Source organism: Onychostoma macrolepis, chromosome 17 (genome assembly GCF_012432095.1).
Source record: "Onychostoma macrolepis isolate SWU-2019 chromosome 17, ASM1243209v1, whole genome shotgun sequence".
Lineage (NCBI taxonomy): Eukaryota > Metazoa > Chordata > Actinopteri > Cypriniformes > Cyprinidae > Onychostoma > Onychostoma macrolepis.
In genome coordinates, this window is record NC_081171.1 from 30,490,289 (window position 1) to 30,504,512 (window position 14,224).

Consider the following 14,224-nt stretch of genomic DNA (forward strand, 5'->3'; position numbering starts at 1 on the left):
TTGTCAAGACAAACTGTGAATGCTGACTTGACAAAGCCTTTTTGATTGTTTAAAAGTTTAAAAACCTTGTGCACTGAAGGTAAATCCTTATGGACACGTTTTCTTTACACTGACATTCAGTAGGCCTGCATTCAGTACATTCATTTCTTGCTTCTTGTGTGTGTGGCCAATTCTATTCAGATTCGCACTCATGAATACAGGAGTCATTTCCGAAAAAAAATCAATAAATTCGAAATTAATTCTATAATTTACATTTAGGCTATATCTGCAGGTGTCACTTGTCCAACAGTTCATATCAGCGCATGCTCGCGATCGGCAGAGCCAAGGCACTTTCACACGACTGACATTTAAATGTCTGACTACATAATTCTCATGCATAGAATTCTTCAGTGGTCTTGTGTTGACGAATTGTCGCCGACAAAACTCCTCAGTTCTGCACGAATCATGAAAATTATATTTAGACTGAAAGCTGCATTGATAATATTTAACCTAGAATAATGATGGAATTTTATCATCATAATAGTAGGCTAATTAAAAATTACCTTGCAATATAGCCGTTATGAATAATAGGCTGCCGAATAGCGTAGTTGTTTCACCTTTAGATTTTTACATCATAGGCTACGCATTCACTCATCATCGTGGGCTGCTAAACAAAGAGAATAATCAGCTTTTTTCATTAATGCCACGATAGTCTACCTACCTTATGTGGAATTTTCAAGGCTACTTCAATAATAGGTCTTTGAATAGCATCAACTAACACATCAGCTTTTGGGAAACAAAGAAAAACATGCTGTAAACTCACATTCTTTCTACCTGAGCCTTACCATACCATTATACACACACTTGGGGTTCACTGGAGAAAATGCCATAATCTGACATAACGTGGATATATAGACTATGGAACCTTTCCAGCTTGTGTTTTGCTATCTGCGCATTTGTGTCGCTGACAGGCGTTCCAGAGGAAAACGCAAATGCACTGCACAAAGCACGAAGCCGCAGCAGCTTCGGTCCAGACGCACGCTCAGCACTGGAATCCCAACACGTAGTTATCCTTATATGGTCATTTTCCTGTTTGACAGTGTTGCGTCACGGCGTGACGCGTGAGCAGGTGCAGATGCTGAGACTGGAGGGGTCAGGAGATAGAGTCGGCACTTTAAACATCCATTTAATTATTTGCAACTGCAACGCGGACTAACACAATATATAATCACTGATAAAATCATTTATATTGAAAAGCAGTATAGAGTTGATCCAATATCATTTTTGTCTTTCTTTCACTGCTTTGCAGTTTATACAGCATGGCAACAGACATTATCAGAATATCAAAGTATAGTGTGGAATATTTAGGTGAGCATCAGTTTGCATGAAATGATCACCGTCATATGCATAAATCATGCATTATTCATAAGGAGGTTATGCATGTCTTCATGCATATCAGGGTACATCAGAATTTTATGAATGAATATGTGGCACGGGCCACATTTCGTCCTCACAGGGGTTATCGATTCAGCGCGCGCAGCTTTGCCACAGTGACTTCTGTTTCAGTCGACATTTCAGCTGTATGCGGATTAAGCAATAACATGCGCGAATGTGCTCAGAAAGCTCAGTTTTATATGCGTGTTCTGTAGAGGCGCTCCCCGCGTGCGGAATGGTACGGTCCGTTTCATTCATAAAATTCAGGCGGACTATAAATAGCCGCTCGCGGAGCTGAGTGTCACTGACCAGGTTTATAAACCTGGAGAGAGCGACTCCAACATCACGAAGCGAGGCATCTGGATCATAAGAGCTGGAATCTAGTCAACAGTTTGTCCGTGCGCGCTGGAGAAATGTTTCTGAGCAAAGCGAAGAAGGCTGATCCTGACTCCTCATGCTCTTTGCCTGGGGACACCGGCTCCAGCAAACCCACCGATGCCCCGATGGACAGCAGCGCACAGGTAGAGAAGACTTAGACATGCTTCCACTTTCATGCGTTAGGCTACATCAAAACCTAATGCATTCGGTGCATGCGGATTAACTGCTAATACATAACGCAAATGTATATGTTTTTGAAGCCCATGTTTTTATTCGAATATGTATTATTCTGAAAAATACAATAGATAGCCTATTAGGCTATTATTCTTAAATAGCCGTAGATTTTGAATAGCACGCTATTGCAGCGCGTGTGCGCCTCATCTGTTGATCTGTTGTTGAATGTGATGTTTTTGTCGCGCATCCTTTGCAATGCAGCGAAACATGGTGTAAATGCAGCTGTTCATTGAGAAAAATAAATCCATTGAGGAGAGCCCACAGCAGCCCTGCGTAAGCATTGACGTCAGAGACAATGCAAAAGTTAAATATTGATCAGGAGACTATTTTTAGACGCTCGAGCGTATTTAAAGAAAGCGTCTCAAGTGTAAACTCGAACGATATTAAAAAGTGACGTTACGCAGATGCACATAAATCAGTGTTGTGTTTATGTCGCTAGAATGACCCATTTCCATCGCATTTGCAGGGCTCGTTCGTCCCGACGGTCACCGCGATCTCCAGCACGCCAGACCTGCAGTGGATGGTCCAGCCGACCATCATCACGTCTGTGTCTCCGTCTCTGGGTAGAGCTGAAAGCAGTGAACCGGCAAAGAGCAAAGCAGCTGGGAACAAGGGGAAATGCGCTGGCAGAAAGAGCAAGAGCGAGCAGGTACGGTTCTGCATTTGCTGCGTGTTTGGCGCGCGTGATAATCTGTGAAGCGTGTGCCTGGGATTGATGGGGATGCAGCTCTTGCTTTGGCATGCTGCCTAGACCAGCAGCATCCACTTTATATTCAGGTCACAGCAAGTCTGCAACAATAGACTATTTTTAGACGCATTGCAGAGAAAGACGCGTTTGGGGTGAATTGGCGATTGGTTTTTGCAAGGGATGCATGGATTCTTCGAGATGGTAATAAGTGCAATTCGTCTTGGCTTTGACTAGCTCTCTCCGGAGGAAGAGGAGAAGAAGAGGATCAGGAGAGAGAGGAATAAAATGGCTGCAGCGAAGTGTCGCAACAGACGGAGAGAACTCACCGACACCCTCCAGGCAGTGAGTACAGACATCCTTCACAACATAAGGGTTTCATTTCGAAATCTCCAGTTCTTCCAGAACATTCAAATTCTGTCTCTGTTTAGCCTTCTATTAAAAAAAAAGTTATCCATACCATGCTATTTTGCGCCATTGCCCAAGGCTCTTGAAGTCGTGTGAAAGCATTGTGTGAGAACAGACTCAAATGTTAAAGGTGAAGTGTGTAATTCCAGCGTCACAAAACAGAAATTCAAATAATGATGGGTTCAAACATTCGCCCCAAACTCTTGTCATTGGTTGATTTACTGTTACTGGTCAAGATGTTCAAACAAACAGAGCAATACCTACCAGTGGCTTATAGCTGGGTCTAAATATTGAGCTGGGATAGAGATATTTTAATAGAAAAAAGTCTTTATTCACTCATCATTTTCCATTCATTAATGTCAGTGGCACTATATTTAACTGTAGAGTCACAGTGGAGAGCAAACCAGTGGGTCTGTTCTTCACACAATTTTTGCACAGATGCCGCAGATACCTTTTAGTGAACAGTTCCTAAAATAACCATTTTCTTAGTGTGAGCAGAGCATTTAATAATCTAATAAGATAATAACAAGAATAAGATCCTTAGAACATTTTGTGGAATGCTTCATGGATGACAATAAAGTAAGGAGAAAAACATTTGAAAAATGGATAACATCCTGACAGAAATGTATCGGTGCCTTTTCTGTTAAGTTTATGGACTTCAACCCTAAAACACACAATGCAATGCGTAATTCAAAATATGGGGAAAACACCTGAAAAAAAATATATATATAAACGGATAAAATTCCTTCATGGTACATTGGACCCCATTTTTTGGACTTCCTTAGAATGCAGAGATCTAAATGTTTTGTTATTTTGGAGCATGACTTAGACTTAAAAAACATGCAAAAGGTGCGGTCACATTTACCATTGTTTTGAGAATTTTTGCAAGTGAAATCCAGTCATTTCAATAGGAATCCACATGACTGAGAATGCAGATCTCACATCAGCTTCAAACTGAACGTCAGTAGAAAGCTTGAGAGAACGGCGCTTCATGCATTGCCACACTACTGACAATAGACAATGAGCTTTTTGCTGCAAAATTGAGCTGAAATTGCACTAATGTAAATGCACTAACGCAAAAGGTGTACACAAATTATGTTTTTCCTTTAGATCTGTGGAGTAATTCCTCTTGATCTGCCTATGGTATAATCCTACACTGTAAAAAAAAAAAATCCGTAAAATTTAACGTAAAAAAAACTGTCAGCTTTACGTTTTTTTTTTTTGTTTTTTTTTAGGGTTTACGAATTTAACTTAAATTAAACCGTATTTTATTAACTGATATAATATATATCTGGGGGTTGAAAATAGAAGGAAAAAGCCAAAAATAAATATTTTTCGGATGTAGGCTATTCGGATTCGTCAAAACAATGCGCTATATTGCAACGCATTGTGTTAATACAGTGCAGTGAAGAATAACTTAAAGAGGTTGCCTGTGTTTACTAAACTGTGGAGCTTTGGCTCTTTCTGCTGATTTGAATGGGATGCTTCCCGTTTTAAGTGTCAGTTGATGGCCTTTCATTTTTAACCAGAAATGTGTGCGCAGCATTTCTGATGTTCATTTAAGTTGTCCGTGTCTTTTGTCACTTGAAATGTGTCAGTTTTGAATCGATGTAGTGAGACACGTGAGGAAAAATAAATAAATAAACGATCTGAGAAGTGGGACTATTCTGTCATAAATCGCATAATGAAGTTTACGCTTTTATGTGAACTGGATCTCGCTCAGGACGCGCGCTGTCTGCGGAAGTTTGGCCAGGACCGCTTCCAGAATAAATCACTGAGGCATTTTTGTCCCGTCTATTGCTTATCACTGATGTTTTGAGAATGCATCCAGCAGCATTCCTGAAACTTTGCAGCATGTATCCCAAAATACGAAAGTTTAATTCGAATTCTGAATGGATTATAGCCTAGAAAACACACGAAGCGCGCGCCCTTTATTATCACTAAAAGCATCTCTCATCAAAGTTCATCGCGATCTCACAAAGTTCAGTTATAATCAAGCTCTAAATCTCGTATTTACATCATGTCTGCACTTAGTCATGAGATGATTCACGAGCTCTTTCAGCGGTGTTGGTGAAAACATCCCATTTGAAATGCAATGCAGGGAATTCTGGGAACATCAATTTATGTTTTTTCACTGTAAGTTATACATTCTTTTTCCACTTCCAAAAAGGTATTTTACTGTAAAATTACATGAAATGTCTATTACAGTTTTTCACCGTATATAGTAGGGGAAGTTACCATTAACCATTCAACAGGTTTTTACTGTAGCGTTTTCACAGTTTTTTACAGTTAAAATCACAATAATTTTTTACAGTGTATTTTGCGTTTCTCCAGGAAACAGACAAGCTAGAAGAGGACAAAGCCGCCCTCCAGGCTGAAATCGAGAACCTCCTGAAGGAAAAGGAGAGGCTGGAGTATGTCCTCGCCACTCATAAACCTCTTTGCCAGCTGCCCGAAGAGCTGGACTGCCTGTTTCCAGAGTCTCCCCAGCCGCTCTCCACTCCCGAAGCCGCCAGCAAACTCTCCGATGACGGCCCGCAGGACTTGGAGATCCCCACGGTACCGTCCACCGCCATTTCCGGCAACTCCAACATCCTTCTGTGCTCCAGCGCAGAGGTCAGTCTGTGCGACCTCGAGCCCTCTCTGGATATCAAGGACGAGCTTCTCGACCGGATCTCGGCGGAAACGGCCCGCTCCGTCCCCGACATCGACCTGACCGGCTCGCTGGGCATCACGGACTGGGAAACCCTCTACAAGTCTGTGGCCAATGATCTAGAACCTTTGAGCACCCCGGTGGTGAGCACATCCACACCCAGCTGCAGCAACTACCTGTCCGTATTTACCTTCGCCTGCCCAGAGCTGGACTCCCTGGCCGAGGGACTGGAGGGCTGCAAGGGTGGCGTGACCAAAGCAGAAACTAGCGTCGACATCCTCAACTCTCCCACCCTTCTTGCCTTATAAATGCAAGCGTAGATGATGTACTGTCACAACGTTGTTTTAATATCTATTGGATATCGCGGTGTTATGATGTCCAGATGTGTGATGTTGGTGTGAAGCCAGCTGTTCTATGGCTGCATCCGTGTAATGTGTACGGGACGGGGGTTTACTTTCTTCCAGAGACATTTGATGTAGCCCAAATACAAGAGCATGGATAATTATCTTACGAGCAGATATGAACTATGTTCTGGTTTGAAAAGCATGCACGAGATATCTATATATAAATATATATACAGTGGTGGCCAAAATGATTAGGACACTAGTATTTTCACCAGATAAACAATGGTTTCAAGTCAGTTATTTCTATCTTTTGCTGTAGTGTGTCAGAAGGAAATATCAGTTTACCTTTAAAAAACATTAATTTAGCCAGTAATAATGCAGTGATATTTTTGTCTGACGACAGCCAGTGCTCCACACAGAGATCTGATCTGATCATCATCCAGTCTGTCTGGAATGACATGAAGATACAGAACAAACTGAGACTAAATCCAGAAGAACTGTAGCAACATCTCAAAGATGCTTCAAGAAACCTTTTTTTTTTTAATTAATGACAAAATGAATGTTTGGAAATGTAAACTGATATTTCCTCCTGACACACTACAGCAGATAGAACTGACTTAAAACCATTTTTTTAGCTGGTGAAAATACTTGTATTCTAATCATTTTAACCTCCACTGTATACATATATGTATAACATATATAGTATATATATTATATGTATCAGTTCCATATTTGTTTGATCTGGTGCTATAAGTTCTGTGGAATTGACTGCGGTTTTGTGTTTGTTTTCTATGGCAATAGATTATCGACTCGTGTTGTGCTTTACTATACAGTCATCGGAGTTATCGCATACCTCAGTGTCATCATTCGACTGTGTTTTCACATTGTTCTTAAATGTTTAGAGTTTTCCATGAAAACATCCAGTGCTATATCGATGGAGATGTATTTTATGATAATTTATTTTTCTACATTTTAAATTTGACTTCTTTGTCAAATGAAAAGAACGAAATGAGCATTGATTGCTGAATAAATATTCACGATATACAGTCATGCACTGGTGTTCTTGTGTCCTTTGTTTTGAAATAAACTGTGGATAGAAAGTAGAGCTTAATAACTGACATGTATTTTCACTCTACTAAACCAGTCATCCCTACACCAGGATGCTGAGTTGCAGACTATGGGATTTACATTAATTCAGTGTTCTAACAAATAAAGACAAGTGCAATCATCGTCGTTTTTTTTTTTTTTTTTTTGTTTTTTACGAAAGGTTGTAACGGCCATCCATCTCAGATCTTCAGTGATAGTTAGGGTCTGATAAAACAGGTTACAGCAATAGACACTAGAGAAACCTGGCTTCCAAAGAAAATCACTCCCTCCTACTGTTAGACTGAAAGAGAAGTCTGAAAAACCCATGAGTACTGTCAGAAGATTCATGATAAACATTCAAATTTAGATGAGTTGCATGTTATAGGATATAAGTCAATTTAAATGAGTAAAGGAGCTCAAAATTGTGAGGATGTTTAACCTTTCAATTTGTAAACTATTGGACTGTAATGTGCAATGTTTTGTAGAACCGAAGCTACAACAACCAAGTAAATACATTTTCAGCTCAAAAGGGTACAAAGTGTATTTTGTACACTAATAACACATACAACTGCTTTCCAGTGTACAAAAACAAGCAGATGTTGACTGATGCCTGCAAAAAATATTTTAATCACACAAATTATAATATAGGTATGCTGTGATACAAAAATACAACACACAATAAATTGTCATATTTCTAAAACGTTACATAACACAATGTAAGAAAAATTTGTTTCACTTGAATTTTGTATGGTTCTTCTGTAATTTTGTGGTGCTAATTATTATCGTACTATTTATTTTCGTGTAGCATCAATATTTTGGTAAATATTTAGGTCAGGTAAATTTTTAGAACTTCTATCATTAATCATGAAACACTGGTTTAGGACAGATATGTTTTTTTAAAGATGTTTTGCTTTTGGAAGGATGGGAACATTCCAGAAGTTTCTGTAACATTCTGGAATATACTGTCATGTTCAAGTGCTTTCTGGAACCCTCCAGCATTATGTGACTAGTCATAAAAGACAAAAATCATCCAGCGTACATTTCTGAAGTACTGAATGACTCACTTTTACTAACTGTTTATGTTACACTGTTGTTGTGTTTTATGCATGTACCAATGCCATTTTTATGCATGAGTAATAACAGATTAGCTTGTAAGCTGTCAAAATATTTTTAAGTCAATGGGCACTGTTAATGACACACAAATAGTAATATGAATTTCATATTCAGCATGTCAAACGTCATAAAAAAATTTTTTTTTTAAACATACTTAAAATAATTACAGTGAAACAAAACTTTTATATTAAAAAAAAACAATTCATGATGTATTAAATTCTTGGCCAGCAGGTTTTTCCTGATCTTTTTACATTTACATTTAGTCATTTAGTAGATGCTTTTATCCAAAGCGACTTACAAATGAGGACAATGGAAGCAATCAAAATAAAAGAAAGAGCAATGATATGCAAGTGCTATAACAAGTCTCAGTTCGCTTAACGCAGTACACGTAGCAAGTTTTTTTTTTTTTTAAATTATATAATAAATAAAAAGAAAACAGATAGAATAGAAAAATAATAGAGCAAGCTAGTGTTAGAGGCCTTCTTTGCTTTTGTTAATTGTATAATAAAGAAAAAGATTAGAAAAGCTAGTGTTAGTTTTTTTTTTTTTTTTGTAAGAAAACAAGCAGTTAGCAAATTAATTTTTAAAGAATAGAATTAGAATAGAGAGTGCTAGAGTTAGAGAGTCAAATAAATATGGAAGAGATGTGTTTTTAGTCGATTCTTGAAGATGGCTAAGGACTCAGCTGTACATTTAATTTAAAAGTCTGTGAAATTGATTGGTGCCTCTTTGGGATGAACAATAAAGCACAGTTCACTTGCTTGAATGCAAGCTTCTAGAGGCACATAAGTCTGAAGTTATGAATTTAGGTAAAGGGGTGCAGAGCTGGTGGTGGTTTTGTAGGCAAACATTACTGCCTTGAATTTTATGCGAGCAGCTATTGGTAGCCAGTGCAATTTGATAAACAGAGGTGTGACCTGCGTTCTTTTCAGCTCATTAAAATTTAATCTTGCTGCTGCGTTCTGGATTAATTGTAAAGGTCTGATAGAACTGGCTGGAAGACCTGCCAAGAGAGCATTGCAATAGTCCAGCCTGGACAGAACAAGAGCCTGAACAAGGAGTTGTGAAGCATGTTCCGAAAGAAAGGGCCTGATCTTCTTGATGTTGAATAAAGCAAATCTGCAGGACCGGGCAGTTTTAGCAATGTGGTCAGAGAAATTCAGCTGATCATCAATCACAACTCCAAGGTTTCTGGCTGTTTTTGAAGGAGTTATGGTTGATGTGCCTAACTGGATGGTGAAATTGTGATGAAACAATGGGTTTGATGGAACCACAAGCAGTTCTGTCTTGGCAAGGTTGAGTTGAAGGTGATGGTCCTTCATGCAGCAATAAATGCCTTTTAGACAAGCTGAGATGCGAGCAGCTATTGTCGGATCATCAGATCATCATGGAATGAGGCGTGGAGTTGAGTGTCATCAGCATAGCAGTGATATGAAAATCCATGTTTCTGAATGACAGAACCTAGTGATGCCATGTAGACAGAGAAGAGAAGTGGTCCAAGAACTGAGCCCTGAGGCACCCCAGTAGTTAGATGGTACGACTATCTAAGAGGTCAGACTCAAACCACTGGAGTGCGGTTCCTGAGATGCCAATAGGGTTGACAGGAGGATCTGGTGGTTAATGTGTCAAAAGCAGCAGACAGATCCAGGAAGATAAGTATTGAAGATTTGGAATCCGCTCTTGCCAGTTTTAGGGCTTCAGCAACTGAGAGCAAGGCAGTCTCGGTTGAATTATCACTTCTGAAACCAGACTGGTTGCTGTCGATGAGGTTGTTCTGTGTGAGAAAGGCAGAGACTTAAAGTGTTTTTGCAATGAAATAAAGAAGGGGAACCGGTCTGTAGGTCTCTAAAAGAGATGGCTTAAGAGTGGGTTTCTTAAGTAGTGGGGTTATACGAGCCAGTCTTAATGCTGAGGGAAAAACACCAGTGTGAAGGGATGTGTTAATGATGTGAGTGAGTGCAGATACAACTGCAGGAGCAATAGCTTGAAGGAGATGAGAAGGAATAGGATCAAGCGGACAAGTAGTAGGATGATTAGAAAGGATAAGTTTTAAGACTTCTGCCTCAGAGAGTGAAGAGAAGGACGTAAATGAGTGTATGCTTGCTGGTAAGATGTGCTTGACAGATTGTGGTGTGGAAAATTGTGCAGTGTTGGTTTTAATTTTATTGATGAAGAACATGGCAAAGTCGTCAGCTGTTAGAGTTGATGAAGGAGGGGGAGGAGGAGGACAAAGGAGGGAGGAAAATGTTTTAAAGATGCGAGAGTTAGTTAATTTTGTTATGATAGTATGTCATTTTAGCAGTGGAGACATTAGCAGAGAAGGAAGAGAGGAGTGACTGATACACATTAAGGTCAGTAGGATTTTTTTGATTTGCGCCATACCCTTTCAGCAGCCCTGAGCTTAGAACGATGTTTGCCAAGAACATCAGACAGCCAAGGGGCAGAAGCGGTGGTACGGGCTGGCCTGGAAGACAAGGGGCAGATAGTGTCTAAACAAGATGTAAGAGTGGAGCAGAAAGTATCAGTAGCACTGTTAGCATCAAGAGATGATAACTGTTTAGGGGGAGGAAGCGAAGATGAAACCATAGCAGATAGCAGATAGCAGATAGCTGGGAGGGTGAGAGTGAGAGTGAGAGTGAGCATAGGTTACATCGAAAGATGATATGTGGAGTGGTATGTGTTGTGTCAGGAACCATGTTGAGATTAAGAGTGAGGAGGAAGTGATCCGAGGTGTGCAGTGGCGTAACCAGCACACGATCAGTGATATAGGCCGTTAAATAAAGGCCGTTCTCATTCCCTCGATCTCATGCCACTACTAAGACGTCTAATCTGGATTTCAGCATGTGATCAATTTATTGTAACTGTTAAACACATTCCTGGATCCAAAAATCAAATTGCTGATTCTCTCTCTCGTTTTATGTTTCAGAAATTCAGAGTGCTGGCTCCAGAGGCATACCCATCGCCAACCCCAGTACCTCACTATTCACAACTCATATTCCCATAACTCATCCCTTAAAACCTCTCCTCGACACGCCACTCGATTCTATCCTCCAAGCAGTTTCACCCAGAACTATCCATTCATATCTAACAGCTTGGAGATGTTTCAAAGCATTTCGCCTTTCCTATAACCTGCCATTTCCCAATTTTTCTCTCCTCGCAGTTACTTCATTTATTTCCTACCTTAATTCTGTTAAGAACCTCCAAGCTGGGTCTATTCAAGGTTACTTGAGTGGCGTTCAATTTTTTAACAAACTAATCTACGGCTTCCCCTCCCCCGAAAAAAATAATTCTCAAACTTCTCTTCTAATCAAAGGAATTCAGCGCTCTCAACCATCAAGCCTAGATTCCAGACAACCTATGACTCTGGACATCCTTACAAAATGCATCCAAAATCTCTGCACAGGGTACCATTCGATCGATACTGCTTGTACCCTCGATGGCATGTTTTTATTGGATTTCTTCGGTTTTCTGAGATGCTCAGAAATTGCAATAACCTCTAAATTCAACCCCAAACTCCATCCGACGATCTCTGATTTATCCATACTTGGTAATGAAATTCTCGCTTACTTCATTAGCAAAGTAAGACAGACCAAGAAAGAAAAGGCCACTACATATACATTTTTAACCTCCCATCTCCAATTCAACCTTATCAGGCTCTCTTTTCTTATTTCCAACTCAGAAACGCTCAATCTAAATCCGCACTGGACCCTCTCTTCATCGACGACTCTAACCTCCCCGTTACAAGTTTTTGGTTCCAAAAACACTTAAAACTAAGTCACAGCTACTTTTGCCCTCCAGCTGTCGTTTAGAATCTCATTGATTATTCAGCATCGGACGGGGCTCTCCCTCCCGGTGCAGCAGAGCTGCAGCTCCCTTCAGACACAGCGAGAGTACCTCCATCAGTCGCTTCGAACCTCCTTGCCTATTTTAGCAAAGGATGGGGCTCTCCCTTCCGGTGCAGCAGAGCCGCAGCTCCCTTCGGCCACAGTGAGAGTCCCTCCATCAGTCGCTTCGAATTTCCTTGCTTATTCAGCATCGGACGAGGCTCTCCATTCCGGTGCAGCAGAGACACAAGCCCACTTCGGTCGCAGTGAGAGTGCTCCTTCCGAGGCATCAAACCATGCCTCGTATTCAGCTGCAAGGGGGACTCTCCCTTCCGGTGCAGCAGAGCTGCAGCTCCCTTCGGACGCAGCGAGAGTCCCTCCATCAGTCGCTTCGAACCTCCTTGCCTATTTTAGCATAGGACGGGGCTCTCCCTTGCGGTGCAGCAGAGCCGCAGCTCCCTTCGGTCGAAGTGTGAGCCTTCTGTCTGTCGTTTTGAGTTACGCTGTGTACACTGCGATGGACGGGGCTCTCCCTCCTGGTGCAGCAGAGCCGCAGGCTGCCTTCAGTCACAATGAGAGCCCTCCATCCAATGCATCAAATCGCGCCTCATATTCAGCCGCAAGAGAGACTCTCCCTTCCGGTGCAGCAGAGCCGCAGCTCCCTTCGGACACAGCGAGAGTACCTCCTTTGATATCTGCCATAGTGCTTCTCTTTTAGCGGCATGTAGGGCTCGCCAGTCTGACGCTGCAAGCCGCAACTCACGTCAAGCACTGCATGGGCTCTCCAGGTCGCCCTTCCCCCTTTTTCTTCGCAAATTTTAACCCATATCTCTTCACAGCACGCATATTTTGGGGGGAAACTAACAAATTTTGCTCTCTGGCTGCTGTCCCATGCCTATAAGCTTCTTTTGGAGAGTTCTCTGAGTTCGGTTATATTCCGGGCTCGGAGCCCTCCCCCAGGACAGCACGCCAAAATATGCTTACTATTTTCTATCAGATTAGATGTAATGGTGAACTTGTGAAATTATGTTTTGTTAACACGGTTCAGGAGGAGCATGATCAGATAATCAACCAATTTGGGACAGGTGTAACTCGTTTAGCTAACCATCTTAACTAGCTCAATATGTATATATCTGCAGCCTACCTACCTCTGTCCTACGACAGTTTTCCGGCATCCCTCCTCCACCCTAACTCCTCACTCCTAATCTATTTTCATCCCATATTAGGGAAATGGGATTTCTCTGTGTTGGGGCTATATTCCGGGCTCGGAGCCCTCCCCCAGTACAGCACACTAAAATATGATTAGATCTAAGGGTGAACTCGTGAAATACATGCAACAAAGCATCAAAAAGTACCACGGTACCATTAGGATAGGAACCAGAGTACCATGTAAATGTCATGGTACAAGCATTCCAGTATCATGCTGCCGGAACTAAACAAAATCTTCCTTCGGTACATGATTGCAGCTTCTGAGAAAAACCTAAAAATCAAACATTTCAAACTCCTTGGGTTTTTGGTCTGCTCCTCTGGAAGCTTCCTCACTTCTCGTTCTTCATGGTGCAGTTAAGCAAACTGAGATATCCTTAAAGATGTCTGACCTCCACTGATTCCCAGCTCAAGAGCTGGAGGACAGAGAAGTGAGGAAATGAGAAAGCATCAGTTTGGGTATTGAGAAGCACACTTGTGCCAGGTTTTGTTAAGTCTGGACACTGCATTTGAGCAAAGGTTATTTAGTCAAAATGGGCCACACTTTGATAAATCAAAATTATTTTGATAACTTATTGTCATGAGGGTCTTGGGCTGAAATTTTATGCCAATCAAACCAATGGCTAAATAAAAAAAAAAAAAAAAAAAGCAAGTAAACAATAATCTAATAAACGACATTTGTAGTCTATATATTTAATCAGCTATCTATTTCTGCATATAGCACCAGTATATGGAGATCAACTATGGATTAAATATATATAAATGGGCACAAATGTTATAGATTTGGTATAGATTTGGTCTGTGCAATTTCAGATCCATAAAAATGTTTCAGTGTTATTCAGTGGTTTTGTATTCACCGCCACTACTTTTCCCCACTTAT

General features: G+C 40.9%; 1 protein-coding gene across 1 annotated transcript; it reads left to right on the top strand.

Annotated features, from left to right (window-relative positions):
* Window positions 1-1,741: 1,741 nt before the first annotated feature.
* Window positions 1,742-7,197, top strand: fosaa (v-fos FBJ murine osteosarcoma viral oncogene homolog Aa). The gene is made up of 4 exons (XM_058749525.1): window positions 1,742-1,934; window positions 2,492-2,674; window positions 2,948-3,055; window positions 5,453-7,197. The coding sequence occupies exons 1-4, from the start codon at window positions 1,827-1,829 to the stop codon at window positions 6,077-6,079; spliced, it is 1,026 nt and encodes a 341-aa protein (XP_058605508.1). The 5' UTR covers window positions 1,742-1,826; the 3' UTR covers window positions 6,080-7,197.
* The last annotated feature ends 7,027 nt before the right edge of the window (window positions 7,198-14,224 follow it).

Coding starts and splice junctions, on each gene's coding strand:
- fosaa (XM_058749525.1), top strand. CDS start 1,827: ATGTTTCTGAGCAAAGCGAAGAAGGCTGATCCTGACTCCTCATGCTCT. Junction 2,675..2,947: donor GAAAGAGCAAGAGCGAGCAG/GTACGGTTCTGC, acceptor GGCTTTGACTAG/CTCTCTCCGGAGGAAGAGGA. Junction 3,056..5,452: donor TCACCGACACCCTCCAGGCA/GTGAGTACAGAC, acceptor GCGTTTCTCCAG/GAAACAGACAAGCTAGAAGA.